This window comes from Oenanthe melanoleuca, chromosome 9, assembly GCF_029582105.1.
Source record: "Oenanthe melanoleuca isolate GR-GAL-2019-014 chromosome 9, OMel1.0, whole genome shotgun sequence".
In the NCBI taxonomy this organism is placed as follows: Eukaryota; Metazoa; Chordata; class Aves; order Passeriformes; family Muscicapidae; genus Oenanthe; species Oenanthe melanoleuca.
The window spans coordinates 4,596,834-4,623,037 of NC_079343.1; the positions used below are offsets into that span (position 1 = coordinate 4,596,834).

The 26,204-nt window shown below is 46.2% G+C and overlaps 1 protein-coding gene across 2 annotated transcripts; it reads right to left on the reverse strand.

The window, feature by feature from the left end:
• Positions 1-2,565: 2,565 nt before the first annotated feature.
• TRA2B (transformer 2 beta homolog) lies at positions 2,566-17,813 on the reverse strand. 2 transcript variants are annotated; one of them, XM_056498536.1, is made up of 9 exons: positions 17,574-17,813; positions 11,396-11,529; positions 7,892-8,054; positions 7,598-7,786; positions 6,713-6,828; positions 5,807-5,890; positions 4,018-4,080; positions 3,484-3,557; positions 2,566-2,982 (listed from the first exon to the last, which is right to left on the reverse strand). In XM_056498536.1, exons 1-9 carry the CDS (start codon positions 17,607-17,609, stop codon positions 2,972-2,974), a joined length of 870 nt encoding a protein of 289 aa, XP_056354511.1. In that variant the 5' UTR covers positions 17,610-17,813; the 3' UTR covers positions 2,566-2,971. The 2 variants fall into 2 exon arrangements, with proteins under 2 accessions (XP_056354511.1, XP_056354512.1); XM_056498537.1 differs by lacking the exon at positions 11,396-11,529 and having other exon boundaries at positions 17,574-17,648.
• Between the last annotated feature and the right edge of the window lie 8,391 nt (positions 17,814-26,204).

Below are 26,204 nucleotides of genomic sequence, written 5' to 3' on the forward strand. Positions count from 1 at the left end.
CCTCATATGGTGGTGATGAACTGTCTGAAATGTGGTTTTTGGCTTTTAGAAACCTCCCAGCCAGAGAATGGTTCAGCTGCTACAGAGGTGAGGGAAGAGCATCAGGGACTGAGATGGAAGCAGACCACCTTGGGAGGTGGGATTATCCCTCAGGAAGAGCAGAGCTGAGAAAATAATTCACAATTTGGTTGGAAAATGCATCCATGCTTTTCAATCATTTTTGCCCACCCTTTGCTGGGACATGAGTGATTCCAGAAGTTTCCAAGTCTGTAACAGTTGGGAATGCCAAGGTGGAGGCACTGGCATAGCTGGGTAATTAAATTAGAGTCTGTGTTAATTACACCTGCACTGGGGCTGAGCATGAGTGAGACATTAATGATGGGAATGGTGGACAGGCAGCAGTAGCTCCTTCCCAACAAGCTCCAAGTTTTGCTGACTGTCCCAAGCTGATGTCAAAGGTATGGATCAGTGGGAACACGGTGTGGAGCAAAGGCCAGGTGCCAGAGATGGGCACTAAGGAGGGTCCTGGTGAGCTGTACACTTTCTATCCAGGCAGGAAAATGAAAGGATCCAAAGCAGCTCCATTGGGATGGGAGCACCTGCATTGTGTGTGATCAACCTGCTGGAGAAAAAAATGGGATTTTTAGGAGCTCGTGGAATTCCATGAGGAGCAGAGTGCTATTGCACTACTTGTGCAAGGGACAAGTACTGCAGTACTGCACAGCTCCCTCAAGCTCCACAATCCCTCCAGGACCCCTCCTCGTGCCTAGGGAATGCCAGGAGAGGCCACAGGGACAGGAGCATCTCCTGCACAGGGAGAGGAAATTCCACCTGCACATGCGGGGAGAGGACAGCAGCACAAACAGCTCCTGGTTTCCTCTTTCCCCTCCAGGTTTTTATTTGCCCTCTGCTGACGGGAAAGCAGGTCGGGAAAGGGCAGAGCCTGCCACATCCAGCCAGATGCTGCTCCAGCAGAGGATTCCTCACTGCCCTGGTGGGATCCACGAGCGTCAGGGTAGGCTCTCCCCTCCCATGGATAATTCCTGCCTCACTGCTGGCAGAGCACCAGGTCAGCCAGCTGTGGGTTCCAGCAGCTCACACCCCACAACTGCCTGTCAGCCGTGCCACAGGGCAACAATACACCCTGGCAGCATCAGAGCCTGGGCTGCTCCTGGAGTGAGAGCCCCTGGAATTATTCAGCAGCAGGAAATGCTGGACAACAGGCTCTCCCCACAGCAGCTGCTTCCCCCAACCCAGGAACAGCTTTAATGTGGATTGTGGGGTGCACCTCAGCAAGCTGCTCCTCACAGACAGCACTCAGTTCCTTGGCACCCTCAGTGGAATTTTCATCTGGATCTGAGCATTACCAGCACCCCTGGTCCTCACAAGGACATTGAGGGGCTGGAGTACAGCCAGGGAAGGAAACAGAAGGGGCTGGAGCACCAGGAGAGGCTGAGGGAGCTGGGAAAGGGGCTCAGCCTGGAGGAAAAGGAGGCTCAGTTGTGGCTCTGCACAACTCCCTGACAGAAGGGGACAGTCCAGGGGGGTCGGGCTCTGCTCCCAGGAACAGGGACAGGAGGAGAGGGAACAGCCTCATGCTGTGCCAGGGGAGGTTGAGGCTGGACATCAGATGGGGTTTTTCTCCATGGCCAGGCACTGGAAGGAGCTGGGGGAGGGGATGGAGTCCCCATCCCTGCAGGGATTTAAAAGCCCTGTGGATGTGGCTCTTGGGGACACGGGTGAGTGGTAGCCTTGGCAGTGCTGGGAATGGTTGGAGACCATCTTTTCCAAGCTAAATGATTCCATGATGCACTGTGGCCTTGCAATGCTCACACCAAGCAGAGACCTGGCACAGTGATTTGGGACACTCAGCCCAGGAGTCATGTGACACATTCCAAAAAATGTGTCACCAGGAACAGCCAACTCAGCCCCGAAGGGGCTGTTACTGCTCAGACAATTTAGAATAACTGCCATGGTCCTGTTGTCCCTTCTGGCCAGTTAGAAACAGGGAAGTTTAAAAAAAATACCTGGGTAATTTGTAAATCCCTAAGACACCTGGTGTGCTGCTGTTGGCCACCTCCTCTCTAGGCAGCTGAAGCAGGCAGGGCCTGTTCCCTCAGTCTCTTCCTCTGCATGATGGCACACCATCCCTCAAACTTTGTTCCCTACATCCACAGAAATCATGAGTTTTGAGTCTAGATATTTCCATTATTTCCACAAAACCCCACATTCTCACCACAAACTGATGTGGAAAGCTCCTCCAACACAAGATTAAAAAATAACTGGCTCACAAATCCAAGCGCACAAATTCACTACGTGGTATGACAGATACACCATGAAGTGTTGGCCCAAAATCTTTTAAATACAAGAGACGACAGCTGAACAGACAAATGAGGGATTCACTGCTGGTTTCACAAGTGAGAAATGGACTTAAGAAGCACCTCAGGTGAAATTTACTTATGGGACACCAAAAGAACTGGTTCTTCCTGGGAGGAATGGATGGCACTTGCCCTGGGATTACCTCCACACTTTTGTTTCCTTGGCAAAAATAAGAAGGAAAAGAAAAAAAACAAACGTCTTTTTATTTTATTTTTTCTTCTTGCTTTCGGAGAGCATTTTACACAGGTTTGGATCTTGGGAATAACTTGGAATCAGTAGAAAAAAAAACTAACTCAACAGTTTTTGTCTTTACAATAGAAACCTTTCAGAGTCAAAATGGAGACTAAAAAAATACATGCAAAACATACTCCTTTCAAAACACAACTGGAAACGAAGCACCAAACTACACAAATATGCAGAATGAAACAGCATTGAACACCACAGAAGTTGTCTTCATAAAAGGTGTAAAAGTCACCTAATTCACTAGGCACTGTCACTTGGTTAAACAGAAGAGACAATAAAAAAATATTGTCCACAAACTTGCAATTTCAACTCAAAGGCTGTAGCTAGAAATTCCTCTATGTGTCATGCTTTAATAGCGACCTGAAAGACAAAAACCCAACAGTCAGACTTCAAGGATTGAGAGACTTCTGGCTAAATCCACTGCCTCTCCATCAGATCTGAGCCTGATGTCCTAGAGATAACCAAACTGCCAAACTCCAGTTTAACAGAGTTCTGGAGGAAGAAACAGGATCTCAGACTCAAAACAAGGGCTGTTATCTCACTTGGTTTTCCTAAGTATTTGCCCTGTCCTCAAGGTTGCCAGTTGCTCAACAAAGCATTAAAAGAACTGTGGCTCAATAAAATATCCACACCTGTGTCAATCTTAGTGGACACAGAAGCTCAGAAGAGGTTCAAGGAATGGGAAATTTACTTTTGAGAGGTGAACTCTGTAACTGGGCCAGGCCAAGTTAAGGCCAGACTAGATGGGGCTTGGAGCAACCTGGTCTATGGAAGGTGTCCCTGCCCATGGCAGGGGTGGCATGGGATCAGCTTTAAGGTCCCTCCCAACCCAACCCCTCCCAGGAGTCCCTGAGTACTTACGAGGTGAGTAGGACCGAGACCTGGACCGGGACCTGTAGCCCCCTCGGCTGTAGTATGGGGATGGTGACCTCCTCCTGTGACAGGGGGACACAAACAATCCCTTTGTTAAAACCTGAACAGGTGAGAGGCAGCAGCTTTATGGGGGTAGCTCTAACCCCATCCTGGCCTCAGGAATGCACTTGGGAAAGCTAACAAGCATGGGAAACCTGATCAACACTTCCACTGGGTAACAAAGCAAAGATCTGAATTCTCTTTTTTGTTACCAGGTTTTGTTAGCAGTATTATTTTTGACTAACACAACAAATACAAGCTCTTGCACTCACAATCTGCTTTCATGTGAATTTAGTCTGAAGCCAGGAGCATCCCACATAAGTAGAGTAAGCCAAATCCACCTTCACTTTCAATCTGAATTACTTGTCCAAGGTGAAGATTTCCTTGACTTGCAGTCAGTGCTACAGCCAGGCACCCCCAAACCCCTCCAATCCAGGCACTCCCAAGTGTTTCCTTGCCTAGTTCCACTAATCCAGTACACACCTGTAAAACTGATCCCTGTCCTGAACAGCTCTCCAGCCTCCTCCGCCGCCACCACCTCCTCCTCTGTGAAAACAAAAGCAGAATGACTTTTAGGAATTAAAAAAATAAACAAACAGTTCACTGTGCAAAACCCTCCCATCATCAGAGTAAGAGAATGATGTACAGATAAGACAACATTAGTTTCTACACTGGATGATGCTGAATTACTTAATTCAACATTGATTCTTAAACACTTATTTGCTCAAGAAAAACCCTTTTATTTATTATCTTCAAGTAGCAAGATTGACTCACTATCCTGAGGAAAAATACCGATTCCAAGGTGGAAGCAAGGAAAACCCTCCCATCCTGACATTTTAACACTTTAGAGTCACATTTAAACAAGAACTGTGATGTAACTTCTTATAAACAGAAACAACACTTTATAGCATTAATATTGAGTGGGTGGACTGGAACCTCCTCAGTTTCAGATCAGCAAAGCTTTACCAGGAAACCAAATGAAGTTTAAAATCTTCCCTAGTTGTTTCCTGGGATTGGTTTTTTAAAAGGTTATTCCCTTATTTACAGACACAATTTTTCAGGCAAAATTAAGCCTCCCACAACAACAAGGAGAAACTGAAGTTTTAAGAGGACAATTCCCATCTGACACTGAATTTCCCTTAAGGCCTCATTTTCACAGAGGGTAGGGAATAAAGGAATTGTTACCAATGGAATTTTTAGGGTGGGGTATGCAATGCTCCACTGCATCTTGAACAATTCCAACTTTTCCTTCCTCAGGGAAGCGCTCACAACATTGTAACACTTCTCTCTCCCTCAAGCAACCCACATCTGCAGTGGGGGGAAGTCGCAGACCATGCCATTTTTCAAGAAGCCAAACGAGTCATTTGTGGCTCCATATTTATTCACAGAATCCCAGAATGGTTTGGATTGGATGGGACCTAAAACACCCCTGTCACAGGCAGGGACAGCTCCCACTGGAGCAGGGCACTCTCACTGGCTTTCCCCTGATCTAATAACTTCTGGTAACGTCCACAAACCCTGCCAGAATGAAAAGGCAACACTTAAGCACTTAAGACTTCTGCAAGTGCAGGAATGTTTGGTAGTGCAGACAGAAGAAATTAACTCTTATCTTTGTGTTCAACTTAGGTGTCCCAGAAATAGTGAGGATTTTGCAGGGGACAAGGATTTTGCTGGAAAATGCTGAAAACAAATTTCTCTATCACCAAAACCAACTGCACCCCAATCATGACTACAGACACATCCAACCTGACAAGGGGTATTAAAAAAACCTTTTAATGCAGATGTCCAATACACAACACATCATGTTCCAACCCCCAATTCCTTATTTTTGACAATATTTGAGGTGCCATAATGATCAGCAGGAGATGCTGGGGACCACTGAAATGTCTCACTTTTTATCTACTACACTGTGCTCAAAATTTAAGTTGACACTCTAATACCAACTCAAATATTAATCTGCACCATTTCAGTGCTAACAGATGAACCAACTAAAGATTCCAAAACGAAAATACAAAGAACACACTTTGTTTTTCAAAACAGTGCAGATTCAGAAAACCTTCTGGACTAAGCCTGGCCACAGGTTAAACACCATCAAGTATTTCTCAATCCAACCAATTTGATTTGTACTGCGCAGTCATTTTGGTGAAGATTCCAGAATGACAGCAAGTGCAAAAACATTCTGGAATAGTTATGTAGGATGAACTGCCTGATGCTTGCATAGGCAGATGAGAAAGCAGTTTAGAAAGCAGCAAGATATTCCAAATATGCTCACCTGTATGATCTGCTGTAATAGTCACGGTCATCATAGCCTCTGTCGTAGCCTCTGTCATAGTAATCTCGTCGCCGTGAGCTGCCACTGCAAGGAGTGAAGGAAATTCCATTTGCTAAGATACAAAACACTGACTTTGTCTGCAGCCTGGTAAATTCACACTATTTTAAGTAGATTATATTATTACTTCCCATCCTTACAGTTGGAAGACTAAGAGCACTCCTGTTTTCCCACCAGTGCAGGTGGAACAGAGCTACTTAAATAACTGCTCTTTAAATGCTTGAACTTTCAGTTATTTTCCTCAGCCTTTTGGAGAAACTTCATTCTGAGGCAAGTCTTCATGCACTTTTAATTCTGAAAAAGCTCCTGTTTAAGCAACTTTCTGACTAAACAATCAGAAACCTGTAAGTCTCAACACAACATCGCTATAACCACCAGTAAGCTCAAAGTCTTAGGAAATGAACTGGGGAATGACTTAGGAAAAGAATTTACACTGTTGGCAACTGGAAGTCAAAAGTGCAGTGTGTGAACACAGCAAGCTGCTAATCCCAAATGTTAACTGAGCCACTGAGCAGCTCCTTGACCATTATTTGTTCTTTCACTCTTGAAAACCTGAGCTTGCAAAGGTCATGAATATTTGAAGGCACATAGGAAAATGATTTAATTTAGAAATTGCCAAAATATCTTCCTGTTCACGCATGCATTACTACTGATGCTCATATCTAGTGTTTTCAGTGTACAGCACAGCAGCCATAAATAAGGAACACAACTTGTGCATTTATGTGTGAGCCCAAGAAACCAGGAAAACCACTCAGAATCAGAGGTTTCAGAGGAGAAACAGGAGATTTTACAGAACAGTGAATACCACCCTGTACTGGTCTGGGGGGAAAAACCACAGATAAAACTTACTAAGTGGGTCTTCCCATATAGATTCCAGGGGTAGGTGTGTGAGGTCTTTTTGTTATGGAGAAGTCTACCCGGATCCTTCTTCCATCCAGCTCCATTCCATTGGCACGTTCCTTTGCCTAAGGATTGACAGAAGAGCATTAGCTGTAGGTATGAACTTTAGCAACAACACAAATTTCTAACCACTGCTCTGAGTGTTAAAATGTCCTAAAAAATGGCTCTGTTTGGAGGCAGGTCTGAGTGTCACACCTTACAGTGAATGTACTGTGTAAGACACTCCACGGCAGCTGGACTTAAGTGCCAGTAACCACTGAAACTGTAACTTCTGTGGCAATAAAAATCCTGACAGGAACATCACTGAGAAACTGTTTCAGTACCTCGGACATGATTAAGAGCAATCTCTGAATATGCTGATGTAGGGAGATGTAACTACTCCACCACACAACATAAAACATTTACAAGTTGAAACACCACAACTAAGGTATTCAAATGTATCCTCTGAATTACCATAATCTTGAATACAGTATCAGTCATAAATAAAAAGTAAAAAGCCAAAACCAATTGCATTTTGGGGTTTTGTCTGTCAAGTAGCAGGACCTACACCTCAAGCTCCAACCCAACATGGAAGCCCTCATGCCAGATGTGGAAAAGACTGGAGACATTCTGGAGTGGAGTTTATGCAGAATATAAACCATGTTCCAGCCCATAAAGGGCAGCTCTACAAGGACTGAGTGACTACAGAATTCCCAATTCACTCTGCAGCACTTTTAAGCCCGAATTCCACAATTATGAGAATTCCAAATATATTTCAGGCTATGAGTTTCCCCTGTGAAGAACATACACCCCAGGGGCTCAGAGAAGACAGCCCACACTGTGCACCCAACCTACTTCCTTGGCATCCTCGACGTTCTCGAAGTAGACGAAGGCGAAGCCGCGGGAGCGCCGCGACTGCTGATCGTACACGATGGACACGTCGGCAATGGGGCCGTACTTGGAGAAAACCTCCCGCAGGTCTCGTTCTGTGGTGTACAGACTCAGCCCAAACACTCCCAGACAACAGTTTGGATCGGGATTTGCCTAAAGGGAGGGACGCAGATATGAAACCTCCAGGAACACCAGCCTTTCGCAAAACCCCTCTGCGTTTCTCAGAGCAGAGGCTGGTCCCAGGACTGACACACGTACCCTGTTCCCAATGTGCCGTCTCCGAGTAGACATGGGGGAATGGCTGTGACTGTGCCGCCGCCGGTAGTCCCGACTGTACGACCTGCTTCTGGATCTCCTGTGCGAGCGGGAACGGGAGCGGGACCTGGTGTAGTGCCTGCGGGAACTCCTCCTCGATCTAGACCTGAGGGAAACAATGTACACAAAGGTACAGTGTTGGGCTTGTTGGGGTGTTTAACATTTCAAAAACCTATCAGGTAGTCACAAAAAGCTTAAGTAATTGTTTTCCAAAATCCTGCAGTACCACACACCTCGGCTATAATCCATTTGCTCACTACTCTCAAGGACTGTGTGCTAAATCTTTGCTATCAGATTACTGCAGATTCTCTCAGGGCATTGTTTCTGCAGTCCAGGAACTTGCACTTGCTCTTCCTTCAACAAAGCTACCTGGGTGTGACACGCTAGTGCTTAGAATATTCAGTGTTTAGGTACAAACAAGTGGGGTTGCTTTCTTTTCACATGTATCAGACAAAAGGGAACAGTAAATATGCTTTAACACAAAGCATGCATCACTGAGGGGGGCACTCTCTTAGAGCTGCCTTGGGTGACACAGAGAAGCAAATGCCCCTGAAACAGCTGAACACAATCTGAAAAAATCAAACCTGAGCTGGCTTGTTTAGCACTGCTTGCTCATGAATATTTACATGTTCACACTCTTAAGTGCATTTATGCGAAGGTGCAACTGCTCCCTAATTCTTTTTCTTCAGAAATATTTTCTTACATCGTGAGCTTTGTGGACATGAAGGTCTGACTGAAACTCTTCAATTCCTTCTCATAAAGCCTCAGCCTTCCCAACACAGCTGATCCTAGAGAAGAAGCAGGGCACTCTCAGGGGCTACACCTGATCTTGGTCTGCTGATGGCTGCAATGAATAACCTGCATTCTACACCACTCCAAAGAAAAGCCCCTGCAAGGCTAAGAAGAGCAATAAACAGTGTAACAGTCAATGGATCATGGATCTGAGTTACAAACTGATTTTCAGGCTCTTTCAGGTCTTAAATGCCCCCTTCCTCTAATTCCACAGCAGCACTACCCCACTAGCATGAGGGAAGCTCTGAACTGCTTTTACTCCTGAGCATTTAACAGCTTCTTCCAGGATTTCTCACCAAGGGTCACAGCCAAATTGTTCAAGATATCTTCCCAGAAACACCTCCAACCTCATCAGGAATGAGCCTGGGAAGCTCAACTTAGAATGAATATTCATGTGCAGGAGAAATTAATTCAACATGTACCATTACAGCACTTGTCACTATGTATTTATAAAGAAAACACTATTTTTGGCAACAAAATAAAAAAAAATAAAAAAAATAAGAGAGAGAGAGAACTTCCCCGAAGCTGGGAAAACAGGAAAAAAAAAAAAAGAGAGAAATTATAATACCAATAACAAAAAAAGAAGCTCCACACATGCACACAGTCACATTTCAGCCAATGATATAGGGGGAAAAAAAATTAAGGCAAACACAGAACTGATATTTCAGATACCGGAATGGTATCAGCCAAAGACAGGAGCTACAAACTTGAATAAAAGTAGATTTTAAAATCAAGTATATCCACACCCCAACTGATAAAAACACCAGGACACAGGTTGGTTCCCAAATCAAAGTTTAATTTATAAAGCTGGTAACTCAAAAATACATTTGCAACAGAAACTACCAAGAAATACAGAAGTTATCACAGGGTTATTTCTCTGGGGGAAGCCAGAGTTCAATGATCTGCACGTGACCACATCCCAACGTGTGACAGCACTGAACAGAGATTAAAGTATGCTGTTTCTAAATATGTGCCTCGACACAATTCTGTCCAAATCTACTAATCAACACTACCTCTGGCATGTCATTCCACTCTTTCCAGCTATAGGCATCTTCAAGACAGCTGTTAAATGCTCAGGAAGCCAAGCTAGTTATAAACTTCTACTTTTTGGTCATCAGAAATAGGAAGCCAGTTAACAGGGTATTATCTAAACACTGTTTATTGCAAAAGTAAGATTTGCCAGGTCTCTCATAAATTCTACATCTTATCTTGCTTCTTCAGAATTGTGTACGATTTTTACTCAGCATTGTGGTTATTCTGATAGTGGGAAATGTTTCAAGGAGTATGGAATCCCTGGAGTCATATGGATTAAGGAGAACATGCTGGGAGGGTGTCCTGACTTTGTTGTTTTAATGTTAAAAGGCTCCCCAAAGGTGTTTTGCAGCCTCCCTCTCTCGAGGTTTTCAAACCCCAATTGGATAAAGCCCTGATAAAGACAGCAGGGTCTGAGCCCAGAGCTGAGTGTTCTGAGCAAGATCCAGGGTTGGGTCCTTCCTGAGCTGCCCCTCACTGCTCACATCTCTCACTGCTGGCACTCCCACAGGTCACTCCAATTCCACACTCAGTGACGGTACTACTCTAAAAAGTATTTAATTAATTATTTTATTTGACACATTTCTTCTTACACTACAAGGACTGCCAGGTGCATGATATGACACTTGTGACTGAGTCTGAATTAAACAAAAAACCTCATTCTTCTGCTGTCAAAGCATCCCAACTACCTTCTCACAAAAGCCTTTCTGTTTCATCTTGCAAGATTTAACACACTATTTGATAGTGTTTCCAACTGTGGGTGATTGCTGACAGCAGAGCATCTTCCTCCAGCCTGCCCCCAGGCTTTGGCAATTCATTGCTTGTTCACATAAAAAGTGTGCTGTGAACAGCTCACCTGAAAACCATACTGCTGAAACCTCACTTTTTTTAGCCTGAATGCCTACAAATTAGTAGAGAAATGATCAACACATTAATTTCTGTAGTCAGCAGTCAACTATCTACTCCTCTAAGAGGAATTCTGAGCCTGCACACAGCTTGTTTGGCAGGTGAGTATCAGGAGAGGGAATACAGTGCAATAGGCACGTGGATGTGTGTGCTGCCACCTAACAAATACAATAAGCAAGCTCTCCACAGCTTTTCTGGAGGGCTTGCAGAGCTAATATTCAAAGCTTCCTACCCTGCCAATTTTCTACTTAAATCAATGGATTCAAAATGTCAGACTGTGAAATTCACATTTATCTCTACTGCTTCTTTTCACTACTCCAGGAACATCACTGCTTCCAATGAAGAAGCATAATACACGAATGTGGCTTAAAGTGGGAAATTTGCTGATGCACCAAACTGTGTTAATGCACAGAAAAACTAAGACCTAGAGTTCCTAGTATGCCATGCTCAGACACAAGTCAATATTCCACGAGATAAAAGGCAGGCACTTCCAAAGTGTATCAGCAAGGATACAAACTTACACAGCTGATTTAACTGTTGGAAGAAGCAGCAAAAAAATCTCAATTTCTATAATTGGGCTTTCCCAATCCTGAAACCACACACATCCCTTTGTATTCCACATCCACAAAAAATCCACTAACTCTGGGAACAGCGCTGGCTAAGCTGGGCCACATCTGACTTGTGAGGAGGAGGAAGAGGTAAAAGAAGCAAACTCACCTGGATTCAGACCTGGATCTAGATTTTGACCTGGAGCGCCTGGAATCCTCCTTAGAGCGAGATCTTGCAGGGGTGTGCCTCCCCGACTTGCCAGACCCATGAGCACTTCCGCTTCTGGAAGCAGAACGGGATTCCTGCACGCAGATATTGAAAGCCTAATTTGTACACAATTCCTTGTTCACCTAGGGGCTGTAAACAAGCTCCAGTGAAATAAATGGTAAATATTCATAGCTATGTGTCCGGGCAGTCGGCATTAGCACTGCCTAGATTTTTTAAGGAGTTTTTTTTTTTCCCTGGTAGACACTTCTTTACCCTGCATGTACTTTTGCTATTAAACAGATAATGCATGCATGTTTAGCAAAATATACAGGGACACATAAACAGACTAGTAATTACTTAGCGTAGTGCTTTCAGATTCCAGATTACTTCTTATCTTAACTTCATTTTTATTCCTTTTCTTCATTCTTCCGTTTCAAATTCTGACTTCTTTCATCTTCCCCACTTCACACAAATTGCTCAATATTCTACAAGTGGGACTTCTGGTCTGATAATTAGCATGCATTCACTTTCTTTTTTTTCAAATTTCAGCTTCACTTATTCCTGAGCTTCAAATAATTCTCATTTATAAAACTTGTCAAATGGCGACTTCCGCATTTTCCTTCTTCAACATTAACCTTAATAGAAAAAGAACAGGATGAAGAATATTTAAGAACTCCAGGATAAAATCTAGTGCCAAAACTGAAACTAGAAAAAAAAAGTGTTGTGGACTTTTTACTATAAATGCAGTTCAAGAATTGAATCTACCAAAGCCCTATAATTTTATCAACAGATTCAGTCAACTCAGTTTAACTTAGCCCTAAGCAGCTAAATTTGCTATTTATTCCTGTATTTAATAGCAAGTGCAATTGGATCAACTGAGTACCTACTAAGGAATTGCAGCATCAGGGAACTCAAAATAATTTGCACTACCAGCCACACACTGAGACAAAATCACCAAGGAGTGACTCCAGTGAGGTCCTGCTGCCACTGACAGATGTGCTTTTGAATGCAGAAAGCACAGCTGGTCCTTCCACGAAACCCAGTGATTGGAATTTTGGGCCCCTCCTGCAGATTGGCAGTCCTGGTGTGAAGGTTTAGAAGCACACACCCCCAGCTGCTTGCACAAGTGGGATTACATGTGCAGGCATCATGTTTCCACAGAAATCTGAATTTCCCACTGACCAGAACTGCTCTGGAGTAATACCCCACCTGCTCTGCTATTTACTGGCAATCTCCTCTGGCAGTGACATGACCTAATTAGCAGTTCCAACTTAAATGTTTTTATTTTTAAATCAGTGTAATGCTTGGCTTCAGTCATATGCTTAAAACAGCTGAATACACTAGAAGAAAGTATTCTTCATCTAAAGATATTAGAGAAAATTCAAAATTCAGCATAATTATACTTCCTCTTAAAAACAAACCTAAACTTAGTGTAAATTCTGATGAAGAAAGCTCACTAAGGACACTGGATACCAGATTTTTCTCAAAAAATCCCACTTTATCTTTCTAACATCTCTTAAACCTGAACACTAACTTAATGGGAATCCTGTACTAAGCATTCAGAAATTAATTTCCCAACCTGAAATTTAATCATGCTTAAACCACTTCCCCACAACTTCAACCAAATGTTACCTGTTTACAGTTTCCTACCATACAGGGGAAAGAAACAAGAGGTACAGGATAAAGCAAATTTGCAATTAAACCCAAGATCAACAGAAATAGCACGAAGTTGGCCAAGTATTCTTCATACAGATGTTTAAGATTTGGTTGTAAACTAGTTTTCCCATGTCCTAACACTTCAAAGGGCAGGGGGAATATTACAGAGTAATTTAAGTTACAATTAACTAACTTAACCTAAATCCATTACTACCTTCCAAAGAAAACACTCCACAGAGATGAGTTCTGAGTTAATGTATTAATTTTGCTTAAGAAGTTTTAGCTCTTTTACAAAGTCAGATAAAGCAAGATTGAATGAGGACTAAACCACAAATTTTCACCTGAGGAAAAATACTTAAATTCACAAAAGATAATCTGGGCTAAACAGAAGGAGCTGTGACCAAATGTAGGTGGTCTGAGACAAGAAAGGAAAGGAGAAATGCAGGATCAGAGGGAAGCAGTTGGCAGGATTATGCCCACAAATACATCCCAAACCCTTTTTCAGAGCTTTTAGAAGTCAAAAAGCTTTGAAGAAATGAGTAGAGAACAGGTAAGTCTTCATAGATTTGGTACATTTTTAAGACAATCTTTGCTGTAGTTTGTTAAGGTTGATGTGGAATCTGGACACTGAGGAGCTGAGGAGAAGCTTGGGAAGAAAAAGTCCTGAAGACAATTACCTACCTAAATCAAAACTAAACAGCTGGCCCATTTTCATTCTCCTCCTCTGCATTTCACATTTCCCAGTCTTAAAATATCTTTTTTTTTTTTTCCCCCCCAGATCATCCTTCAATCCACCACACTTCACAGGATTATGGCACTTCTTTATTCCAGCCTTAAAGGAATTCTAACCCCCAAAATACCAAGTTGCCCCTTTTCCACCCCAAGCCCCAGGAAATCTTCTCTATCCAAAATTCCAAGAACCTGTGCCTGCAGTACTGCAAATTTATTTTACACCCTTGAGGGTTCACATCAGCCACTCCCACAACTTACTTCTCCCATCTGGTTTTGTTTTCTTTGTATTTTAATTTTCCCACTCTTTGTTCTTTCACTCTGTGAATTTTAAGTCACAGAATTTTAAGTTAAGGAAAAATGCCTAAGTGTGGTCCTGGCATGACATAGGGAAGAGAGAACAACCTTCTTTACCCTGCCTGTATTCCAGCACTGCTGGTCAGCAGATCCAGACTGGTATTCACTAAACAATGATCATTTTCCCCCTCTAACCTTAAGTTAGCCAAGTGTAATCTTAACCTCCCTCCCCAGATCCCTTGAATAGTTATCAACAGTTCTTCCCCTTCATCAGGCACTTCTGGAATTCACGTGGAAGCCCTGAAATCCAGGCTTGTGGATTCCAAATGGTTCTTTGCAGACCTTGAGCACATTCAAACCAAGTGCCAGGATGATTTTAACAGCTGTAAGAACACTCACAAAGAGCATTACAGCCATGTACTCTGAGCAGGGAATGTCCCAAAGCAGGATTATTTGGGGGGGCAGAGGTAGGAAAGGTTTCCATGGACAGAAGCAGCTGGAAAGCAGGCCACAGTTCTTTGCACTTCTGAGATTCACGTTTTCCCCACAGGAATGGAAGTTACAGTATTTCAGCCAGTAATGTAAGATACAGAGAAATAAAAATATTAAGGTTTTATAATCATATATTTGTATGAAGTTATGTATTCCACTTGTTTTCCTAAGGAAAGGTGCAACCTCACGTGACATTATCAGATCTGCAGCCTCTTTATGCAAGGTGTCCCTGTGCTGACTCCACATTCCCCAACCTCTCCATTATGGAAGCTGCCTCTCTTCCCCTGAGGGACACGAGGTCACTGCTGGGGACTGTCTCACCACCCCTTCCCACAGGTTTCCAAACTCCACAGAGAAAAGAACACAGTGTGCTTTGACAAACCAGGCCACAGCTTCCTCCCATCACCTCTGCCACTGGCCCTGTGGGTTCCTCCAGCGCCCCAAGCTGGAAATTAATCCATCAGCAAAACCCAAATTATCTTCTGACAGGTTTGGGCAATGAATAAACTTCCCAAGAGGCCCCATCAGTGCCAGCTGCTGAGGGAGGAACACAGGGAATGTGTGTTCTGGAGCAGGATCACCCCTTTGGTGGCACTGAGTGCTCAGCTCATCTCTAACCCCAAACTGCTTCCTCAGACCTCCTTCTCCCACCATTTAGTATTCAAAATCACTCCTCCTTGAAAGTACATGTATTAAATACCTTGTAAGGAATCTGTAAATTGTGTGTTTATACATTAAAAACAAACAAAACCCCCCACCCTCATTTGCATATTGAGCAGCTTCTGACCACATACTAAGCCATGGCTATCATAATTAACTGATTCACAAGGAGGATTCATTAATTTGGCCTTTACCTCATCTATTTCCAAGCCCTCCATGCCTGAATCCCATGTGCTTCAGTGAGGACAATTTCAATAAAAAGAAAATTAAGTTGGAAAACCATAGCATTGCAGCATAACAACAGCATCTCAAGTATATCCCAGTATTTAAGTATTGGAAGCATTTTGTAATATTATTGTTTATTCAGTCAAAAAGTTTCTAGAGTTCAGCCCACTATGGACCATAAGCTGTAAAAGAGAATTCAAGTGGGGATTTTTTTCTTATCTTCCCCCTCCCTTTTTAAAAATGCCATAATCCAGTGCAAATTAGTGCTGCTGCTTAAACAAGTCCCATTCCTGGCAAATGCACCTGGAATTTCTTCATCCCAAAAGCTGCCATGAGGACTCAATCAAGTCAGGCCTGAAAACCAATGCAGCTGGAAATGGAGTAAAACAAGATCCAGCTGACTGAATTCCCAGATCTGACTGACTGAAGGAACACCACAATGGAAGAGAGCAGGAGCACAATTCCTGTTGGCAGCCTGTACCTGGGGCAGTTTAAAACAGCTGCAATCATATTCCAAACTATTTATCCAAACACTTAACTCTACTCTGAAGAGACTCCAGCTTGGAAAAGCACAAAAGCCATTGACTCAGTAAAACATAAGCCTTAAGTAAGCAAAAAAAAACCCATAAATAACCCTGGCAAGAGCAGAAGGAAAACTAATCCCTGCTCCAGTCTGCAACAGCAGGTGTGTAGCTCTATGGTTTCACTTTCACAAATAAACGTCCATTTCAAACAACTTACCTATTTAAAAGCCACAGAAGTTCAGACATAACTCATTTTAGGCCCTGGCAAAGACGCCTACAAATGCTTTAATACACCTTTTAAATTAAATATAAAAACGCAGCAGACAACAATTCCTGCCTCAGTGTTCTGCACTTTTGTGTTTCAAACAAAAGACTTTGCTATAGAAGCTTTATTATTTCCATGCTTTCTGACTGAAAACACAATGCAAGTTAAACTTTATTAAGGCTAATCTGGCTTCCAGTCCGACCTGCACAACAATTAAAGCATCTTTAAAAAAAGAAACACACAAATAATTCATCCTACCCAAAAAAACACCCCCTCCCTAAAAAATTCAGAGTGAATGAAATGAAAACACTGGCGCTGGTACGAGTCTATTCCTTAATCCCTGTCTTCCCCCATTTATTCCCATTTTTAGCCCCATGAAGATCAATTTTTTTTCATCTTACCTACCTTGAAGTAGAAACACTCAGATATTACAGCTTCTTATCGAGGACTAATAACGTAAAACCATATTCTAAGAAAGACATTGCTTAGAATTACTTCGCTCTCTAGTATTTCTTGCCCCCTCCAGTTTCAAACTTAAGAACTTATCACCTCCACTACTCCCTCCGATGCTGCAGCAAAATATTTGAATTATGCTAAAAAAAAAAAAAACCCAAAACACAGTACTGACCCTAATTAAAAACATCAAAGGCAAACAACGCTGATCCAGTAAATAAAAAGGAAATACAGATGTGCATCACAAATTTGAAGCTTAGCAGGTCATCTATTTCGACATTAATAAAAAATTCATCGGGACAGCGAGATCTTCCCGAAACTACGAGCCTTGACAGATATCTCTGCAGGTTTCACAAAGAGAAGGGGTTGCCTCCGATTATCGCGTTTAAATTACAGGAGAGCCCGAGACACCTGGACGCCAGGCCCGAGGAGAATTATTGTACAGAGCAGAGGGAGCGAAAAGCGGTCTAAATCAGAGAGCAACTCGAGAATGGACTGCAAGGCGGCTCTGGAGAGGGGATAATTACAGGATTCCCCTGGCGCAGGGGTGGGATAGAGGACGAGGAGCCCCTGAGGGCTCGGGGCCGCCATTTTGTCCCTCCCGGGCGCGCGCGGTCCCGGCCCAAGATGGCGCCGGGCGCCTCACGCGGGGAGCGGCCCCTCCGCCATGGACCCCGCCGCGCCGCCTCACCCGCCTCTCCGCTCCCGCGGAGCCTCCGCCACCCGTGAAAAGGGACACGGGGGCGCCGGCGCCACCCGAAGGCGATGGAGGGGTGTGCGGGGACGGGAGGGAAGGCGGGGGCCCGGCCGCGCAGCGCGCTCGGGCTCTGTGTATTACCCGCTCGCCGTAGTTTTGCTCCCCGCTGTCGCTCATCGTCCCGTCCCGCCGCTCACGCCGCCGCCGCCCGAACCGGACACGACCGTCCCCGGCGACAGCGCCGTCCGCGCGGGAAGTGACGAGACCGCGGGGCCGCGCGCGCGCGCCCGGCAGGACACGCCCCCTCAGGGGGACACCCCTGACCTGAGGCCACGCCCCACACGGCACCGCCCCCGAAGGGAAGGCCACGCCTCCAACCTTAGCCACGCCCCCGAGTTTGCGCGCCTTAAGAAAAAGCCACGCCCCTGCCCTGAGGCCGCCCGTGAGGCGAGGCCACGCCCCTATTGGCCACGCCCCATTCAACCCCACCCACTCAGTCCTCACCGCCCTGCGTGCGATGGCCACGCCCCCTCGGCTTAGACCACGCCCCGTGACGTCATACTAAAACCCCGCCTCAGTGAGACCCCGCCCCTCCCCTCAGGTGAGGCCCCGCCCCGCCCCCTCAGGTGAGGTCACGTCGCTCGCCCTCCGCAGGCCGCAAAAACAGTTTAAAAATGGGATCGCGAGGGATTTTTTTTTTTTTTTTGCGTGTTTTTTGAGTGTTAAAGCATCAGAGCACGTGGGGAGGGAAGAGCGGGATATATCATAGGCACCCACGGGAGGGCAGCAGAGCGTCGCTGAAATGGCGGGGTTTCCTCCGTGCTTGGCATTGTTTCTCCACAAAACATGTGCAGCCACTAGTGTCGCGAACACGTCCATTGTATCTGTTTTATGTCACAAGCAGCACCAGTAAAGCAGCGGCAGCCCCAAAGGGCCAGGACTGTGTAGGGATTGCAGAGAGGACCGCCCGGACTTAAAACACACAGCTGTGGTTTAACCAAAATACCAAATCCTTCAGTGCTTTTCAAACCAAAACACAAGGGTTGGAGTTGGGAGACAGGAGGAGACATTGCACCTGCTCAGCTCATCCCAGTGAGTCCCAGAATTGTCTAGTTTGAAAGGGACCTTAAAGCTCATCCATTTCCACTCCATGCCACGGGCAGGGACACCTTCTGCTATCCCAGGCTGCTCCAAGCCCTGTCCAGCCTGGCCTTCCAGGGATCCAGGGGCAGCCACAGCTTCTCTGGGAACCCTGTGCCAGGGCCTCCCCACCCTTACAGGGAACAATTTTTCCCTAATATCTAATCTAAACCAACTCTTTTTCAAGTTGAAAGCGCGTGTTTTATTCCATAAACTGCTGCTGCAGAACATAATCCTACTCCAGAAATGCTTCTGTAGCCATCTGACATCCCAGCAGTGGCTATTTTTCCTCACTGAAATGCATTTCCTGTGCAGTGAGTGCTGGCAATGCCCTGCCTGCCCCGTGGTGATGTTAACAAGCAGCGAGGCAGAGACCTGAACAGGTCAGTGCCTCTTCTAAGTGGCATTTTTGGCCACTGGGATTATTGCTGTCACCATTCCCCACACAGATTGAAGAAGTGGCAGCAGCTGAAAAGGAGGGGAGAGCAGGCTGGAGGCAAAGTGAAAGGGTAGAGAGCAAATTGTTGATGGCTTCGTGGTGCACTCACAGGTGATGACTACAGAGACACCCAGGGGGAACCCCAGCTCCATTTCCATCATCTCTGACACTCGTGAGAATAGGCAAGCCAGAGGTTGCTTGGCTGCCTTCCCTCTCCCTTCCAGCCCTAGAAAACAAAGGTGAATTTATCAGCTAAAGAGGAAGGTGAGCAGTATTTTCATAGCTTTTGCTGATTTAAAAATACCACAGGGTTTTTTTTTTTATGCCAATGGTTTCATCTCAATGCTTTGCTTGTGTTACAGCACAGTTGCTGACACATTGATCCTGAGTTGGAATGGCTCAAATCCTGGCCCTGCACAGACACCCCAATAATCTCACCCTGTGCCTGAGAGCATTATCCAAATGTTCTTGGAGTTCTGGCAGCTTGGGGGCTGTGCCCATTCCCTGGGGAGCCTGCTCAGTGCCCCAGCACCCTCTGGAGGAAGAAGATTTTTGTGATATCCAACCTAAACCCCACGTTCAGCTTCAGCTGTTCCCTGGGTCCTGTCTGTGGTCATAGAGAGCAGAGATTGGAGCTGTAGCCCCTGATAAACTCTGCCCTCAGCCTCCTCTTCTCCAGGCTGAAGAGACCAAGTGACCTCAGCTCCTCCTGCCTTTCTTGCAGGAAGTTTAATGGACATTTGTTTTTCCAGCCCTTGGTCTCTATTTAAAAACCTAGGCAGTACTCAACCCTCAGAGACTGCAAACCCCAAAACTTCCTACAACCCTCATCGCATTGACCATCTCTCTTCCCCTTCACCACTGGAATAAGAAGACACCAGCAGGGATAAATCATCTGGAATTTCCTAGGAATGAGGGTCTCTTCCCTGTCCCAGTGGTGGCAGACACTCTAATGCTCCCAAAAATACTCTGAGCAAGAGAAGGGGGCATGGCAGAAAAGAAACAGCAGATCTGAGCATGCTTTGATCCTTTCCTTCACATTTAAATGTGGGTAACCAGGAGTTAGGGAAGCCTCCCTGCCTCTGGGGAACATCTGAGCCCGCTGTGCCTGGCCTCTGCAGCAGTGACACAGATGTGTGAAATGATCCCAAGGAGATTATCTCCCTGCTCCCAGCAGCACCCAGAGAGGGAGCCTTTTGTGCAGGGAGTGCAGCTGGATTGAAGAGATATTTTTCTGTTTGCTTAGGCCACTTCCAGCTTGTAGTCTGGATTTGGGGGCCTCCTGGCCATGATCTCCACAGACATATTCCTGCCAGAGTTTGTAAAACACCTTTTGCAGTTCAATTAACAGTCTCACCTGTGCCTTGGACACTGTTTCCTACAGCATTCTCCCTGAGAAACTGGCTGCTCATGGCTTCCACAGGCATACTGTTTGCTGGGCAAAAACCTGGCTGATGGCTGGGACTGTCCCTCTGTGCTGGGACCTGTGAGGCACCTCCAGTCCTGGGACAGCTCTGGACCCCACAGCAAGAGAGACATTGAGGGGCTGGAGCGTGTCTGGAGAAGGGAACAGAGCTGGGGAAGGGGCTGGAGCACCAGGAGAGGCTGAGGGAGCTGGAAAGGGGCTCAGCCTGGAGAAAAGGAGGCTCAGGGGAACCTTGTGGCTCTGCACAGCTCCCTGACAAGAGGGGACAGCCAGGAGATTGGGCTCTGCTCCCAGGGAACAGGGACAGGAGGAGAGGAAACAGCCTCAGGATTGGGGTTGAAATGCTAAAATAAGGAGCAAGTTCCACTGTGCCCAGTGCTTGTAGATACAGTTGTTATCAGTTCCTTTTGCCAATAACACACATTCTGTGAATACATTTACATGGGAATTGGGATCCTGCTGATTTGCAAATCAAAGTAGAGTATGATGTTTCTTTATGCAGAATGTGTGATGCTGTGAGATGCACAGGAAAGAGCCTGAAGGGATCAGGATGATATCAAGTCCCTCCCTTATAAAGAAACCAAAAAACATGGGAAAAGGGCAGAACATTAGAATCAAGGTGGGCCAGCAGGCTCCCTCTTGCCTTCCTCCTTTCTGAGGATTTAGTGAAGGGAGCCCAAACAGACTGGGAGCTGTAGGGAATTAAAAAAGGATCTGGAGAAGGGCACAAAGAAGCACAGAGAGCTGAACCAGCACTTTTCTCCACCCAGATCTACCAAGGACAATGCTGCTTTGCAGCCAAGTTGTTTCACCTCTTAATCCTGTTCCTTCCTTACATCCCCCCTTAGGAGGTCAATGTCATGCAAGAACAAAGATTAAGTGATGATTAAGAACATTTAAGTGAAGATTAAAGATTAGGAACAGTGAGTGGAAAGTCATGAGTAGAAAACGTTTGTGGCTCAGAGCTGCTTTAACTCCCAGAACAGCAATTTCCCTCTATCCAGTTATATGTAATTCCCAAAATTGATCCCAAGTGGAGAACACTGGCTCGTGCCTACACTGTTGAGGTCTCTGGGCTGCTCTGACTATATCCTGGTAGAAACCTTCCAGCTGCTCCTCATCTGAGCAAATGCTGAAGTACATCCTTAGGTCCTGCTAATTTGTGCTGTGATTGAACTTTGATGTTAATTTTTTCAGGGTTTTTTAACAGATAACCAGCCAAAGGAAAAAAAAAAAACAAAAAAAACCCCAAACATAAACGCAGAAGTGGGAATTACTTAAATTCCTGATTCCAAGTGTATCTTGGAAGTTTCACAAATCCACCTGCACAGATCCTTTTCAGGATCAATGGAATGAGTCACTTGCTATATTTGCCATGTTTACCATGTAAAAGGCAAACAGGGATGCTCACCCGAGGAGTTGTGGCATTTGCCAGCTGAATTGCAGGCTGAAAAAGCCACACTTCTGTAAGTTATGGAAAGGAGTTTGTTTTTTCCAGCAGCACACACGTGCAGCTGCAGAGCCAGCCTGGCAGCTCCTGCTCCCCTCCGCCTCTCTTCCCCCAAACCACCCACACAGCACATGGACACGCTTCCAGAGCACCAGGAACTACAGCAGGGAGTGAGCCAGCTAGGGAATCATTAGTGAACATTGGCTGTCCTGCTGCCAAGGGGGATGGACCAGGCTCTCAAACAGCTTTTCCCTGGAGTGTGTGTGGCACCTTTTCCTTGTGAGCTCCCCCTGCCATCCCACTGCAGCCCTTCCTGGCTCTGTGCTGCCCAGAGCTCTGCCATGCCCAGCACCTGTGCAGCTCTTTGCTGCAAGGGTATCACAGAAACCATCCTGCTAGGAATTAACTTTATCCTCAAGTGCCAGAGCAGAGGGAAGTGAGCAGAACAGATCAGAATCATTTAAGTTGGAAAAATCAAGTCCAACTATAAATCTTACACTGCTGAGTCCACAGTTTCTTCTCTGGGAACAGAGTCTGACCCTCAGCTGGCTGTCCCCTCCTGTCAGGGAGTTATGCAGAACCAGAAGATTCCCCCAAGCCTCCTTTTCTCCAGGCTGAGCCCCTTTCGCAGCTCCCTCAGCCTGTTCTGGTGCTCCAGCCCCTTCTCCAGCTCTGTTCCCTTCTCTGGACTCAATCCAGCCCCTCAATACTGACCCTATGCAGCTGGCTGTGATTTCCCTTCACTGTGGATGTCTGCCTTGGGAATTCTTATTTGTTGGATGAGACAGATCTTGTCTGTTGGGAAATTCCTCCTCCTGGTCAGGCCACTGGAGCTGTGCAGTGCCCCAGGTGGCTTGAGGTGTGGCTCTGGTGCCTGTTCAGCTGCTTTCTGGTGACACAGGGCTAGTGCTGGTGTGCTCACAGGAGACAACAGAGGGACCAGGAGCTTTCCTGGAAATCCTCTCCAAAGCTTTTTCCTCAGAATTTCTGCAAAAGCCTCTCTGTTAATTTGGCCCTGGAATGCTCATCTGCCTCCCTGACTCTGGAAGAGTCTTGTAGACACAGGTGTTCCTTTTGGCTGGCTCTTCAGAGGGACTAAAGATGGAGCCTGTGTGATGTGCCTGTCTCCATCCATCACAATGACATGATTATCTTGTTGGCTCTTGCCAAACTTTGGCATTTCCTGCCAACATCTAAATAGTGATTGCTCTCAATGTTCTGACCCACAGCAGTGATGGCTGCAGAAAGGGAATGTCCTGTGGGTGAAAGAGCTGCTGGAGAGCTGCCATGAGCACCCTCAGAACTACAGCTTGGCCGTGACCCCACACTGCAGCAGTTACAGGAACAACTTGTTGTTCAGAAATGAGGCATTCTCAAATGCATGGGGCTTTTCCAAGGAAAAGGAAAGGGCAGGGAGCAGAGCCCATCTCCAGGAGGGCTGACCACCTCTCTCCAGGATACCAGGAAAATAAAACTCTCCCAAAGCCATGTTGCTTCTTCTATCCTATTTAACAGCTTTTCTCAATCAGGATGGTGCTTGATAGGGATCAGCTTCTGGAACACATAAAGCTGCTGTCAGCAGAGTGGGGTTGCACTGGGAGAGATGGCTCTGCTTGCCATCCCAGCTGCCAGGACTCAAGAGGTGTCCATACAGGCACTGCCATCTCCAACTCCATCTCCAGGAAGTGTCAGTGAGATCTGACGTGGCCAATGGAAGACAAAACCACTCCATGCAGGACCTGAAGGAATGTCAGGAAGCTGTCCTGGGGGGAGATTTAGGTTGGATAATAGGAAAAGGTTCTTCCCCCAGAAGTGGTGGGGCATTGAACAGGCTCCCCAGGGAATGGGCACAGCCCCAAGGCTTCCAGAGCTCAAAGAGCGTTTGAACAACACTCTCAAGGATGCACAAGGTGGGATTGTTGGGTGTCTGTGCAATGCCAGGAGTTGAACTGGATGATCCTTGTGGGTTATTGTGTGATTCTATGACTCCATGATACCTGGGAGGGCAGACACCCATAGGTGACAGTGACAAGCCTGGAGGGCACTGTGGAGGTGTGGCTGCTACTGGCAGCACAGGCAGTCATCACTTTCTCTGGCAGCTCCCAGCTCCTTCAAATTCCCTGTGTGACTCCCACTCCAACAGAAATCCCACACCACATCCAGGCAGTTCAGTTCAGTTACCAGGACACTTAGGGGGTTCCACCTTTTCCTTCTGAGGCTATTGTGGGAATCACAAGTGAGCTGTGAGACCCTGCATAGAGGAATCACAGCAAATGTCCTGGTTGGAAATGAGAGGTAAAAATACATACAAGGATTGCATGCAAGAAATTATTTTCCTGCACCTTCCACAGAGCCATTAAACAGGTTTTAATAGGCTCATTTTGTAAAACACTGATATGAAGCTGGAAAGGAAATGTGAGGCTGCTGTATAGTGCAGACCTGACTGAAGATACTTCAGATATAAGCCCAAATGTACAAAGATATTTTTTTCTTTCTGGCTCCTACAGACTCAAAAAGTGATCACAACCCACCACCAGGAATTAGGGGGCGAGGTGGGGCCTATTAGTGCCATGGGGAGATCTGACCCCTGCTCTGGAACATTGAAAGGTCTATGAGTGACACTGCAGGGCTGTGAGCAGGATGTGGACGTGCCATGGATTGTAGGTGATCCCGTGCAGCCTGGAGAGGCCACGTGGTCCCAGGCCTCAGGGGTTCTCCTGTTCTCTCCATGCACTTTACAAGCCTAAATGCATTATTTAACTGCTCTCTTTTTAAGAGACTGGGGCAGAGGTTTGCCTGAGATGATTATTGCTGCTACTTGGAGAATTAAACAGTGGATTAAAATAGATTTTATTTAATTAACCTGAATGAAATAAATGTTTGCATCCGATTCAATCTCAGGAGAGGTGTCAGATCAGACAGTGCCAGTAAAACTGACTGACCTGTGCTTTTTCCAGAGGGATGAGCACAAAAATCTCTCTGTGGCATCTAGAGAAGATTCCTTAATCTCCTTAGCCTGTCTCGGGCTTGGCTGCCCACAGTGCAGCAATGCAGGGCTGGGGCTGGGATTGCAGAGCTGGGGGTTGGAATCATGCTTGGGTGTTTCTGTGTTCCAGTGGAAGTGAAAGCAGCCTGGGATTCAGTGAACAAAAGTACCACAAAGTCCTGAATATTGCTGTTCCTCAGGTCCTGCTGCTGCCCTCACCGACACACAGCCCAAGTGCCCAGACCCTGAGTTTCCTCATGCCAGCTGGCCTGTGGACAGCTGCATGCAGAAAACCCAAGAATTCTAAGAATTTTTCCATCTGCCTCCAAGTGCTTGTGTATCCAGCTCTAAAATCCACCTGTGTCCTGGCTGTCTGTGGGTCTGATGGCAGCTAAGTGCTGAGACAGAAAGAGGGAAATGCAGGGGGACAATCTGCCTAACATATTTATCCCACATTTTTCCTGAAAAGTGCATGCCCTTTGATCCCAACAAACACATCCCTCAGCCCTTCCCTTACCTGGAAGTGTGGCAATCAGGAGGGGAGGGAGCTCAGTGCAACCTCAGTCCTCTCCCCACACAAGGCCATCACCACAAACAAGGGTTCATTACTAGTGTGTTCCATAGAATCATGGAATCATTAAGGCTGGAAAAGCCCTCTAGCTTCGAGTCCAACCATGAACCTGGCACCACCATGTTCCCCACTGGCTCCATCAGGAACAGAGTGTCCAGCAGGCCCAGGGCTGTGCCTGTCCCCTGTGCTGGCACATCTGAGGCTCCTTGAGTGCTGTGTCCAGTTCTGGGCCCCTCAGTTCAGGAATGACTGGGGCTGGAGTGAGTCCAGAGAAGGGAACAGAACTGAGGATGTGTCTGGAGTGCATGGAGCAGCTGAGGGAGCTGGAAAGGGGCTCAGCCTGGAGAAAAGGCTCAGGGGGAGCCTTCTGGCTCTGCACAACTCCCTGATAGGGGAGGGGATCTGTGGAGGGGGTCAGGCTCTGCTCCCAGGGAACAGGAGGAGAAGGGAGCAGCCTTAAGCTGTGCCAGGGAAAGCCCAGGTTGTACATTGGAGGAATTTTTTCACTGTAAGGATGGCCAGGCCTTGGAAGGAGCTGCTCAGGGAGGTTTGGAGTCCCCACCCCTGCAGGTGTCCAAGGATTGCCTGGACATGGCACTCAGAGCTTTGGGCTGGTGGGGATCGGGCACATGTTGGACTCGATGATCTTGGAGGTGTTTTCCAGCTTAAATGATTCTGTGTTTGTAAACCATGTGTCCCATCCACACACCTGAACCCTTCCTTTTGCAGCAGCATCCAAACACCCACACAACCAAACACG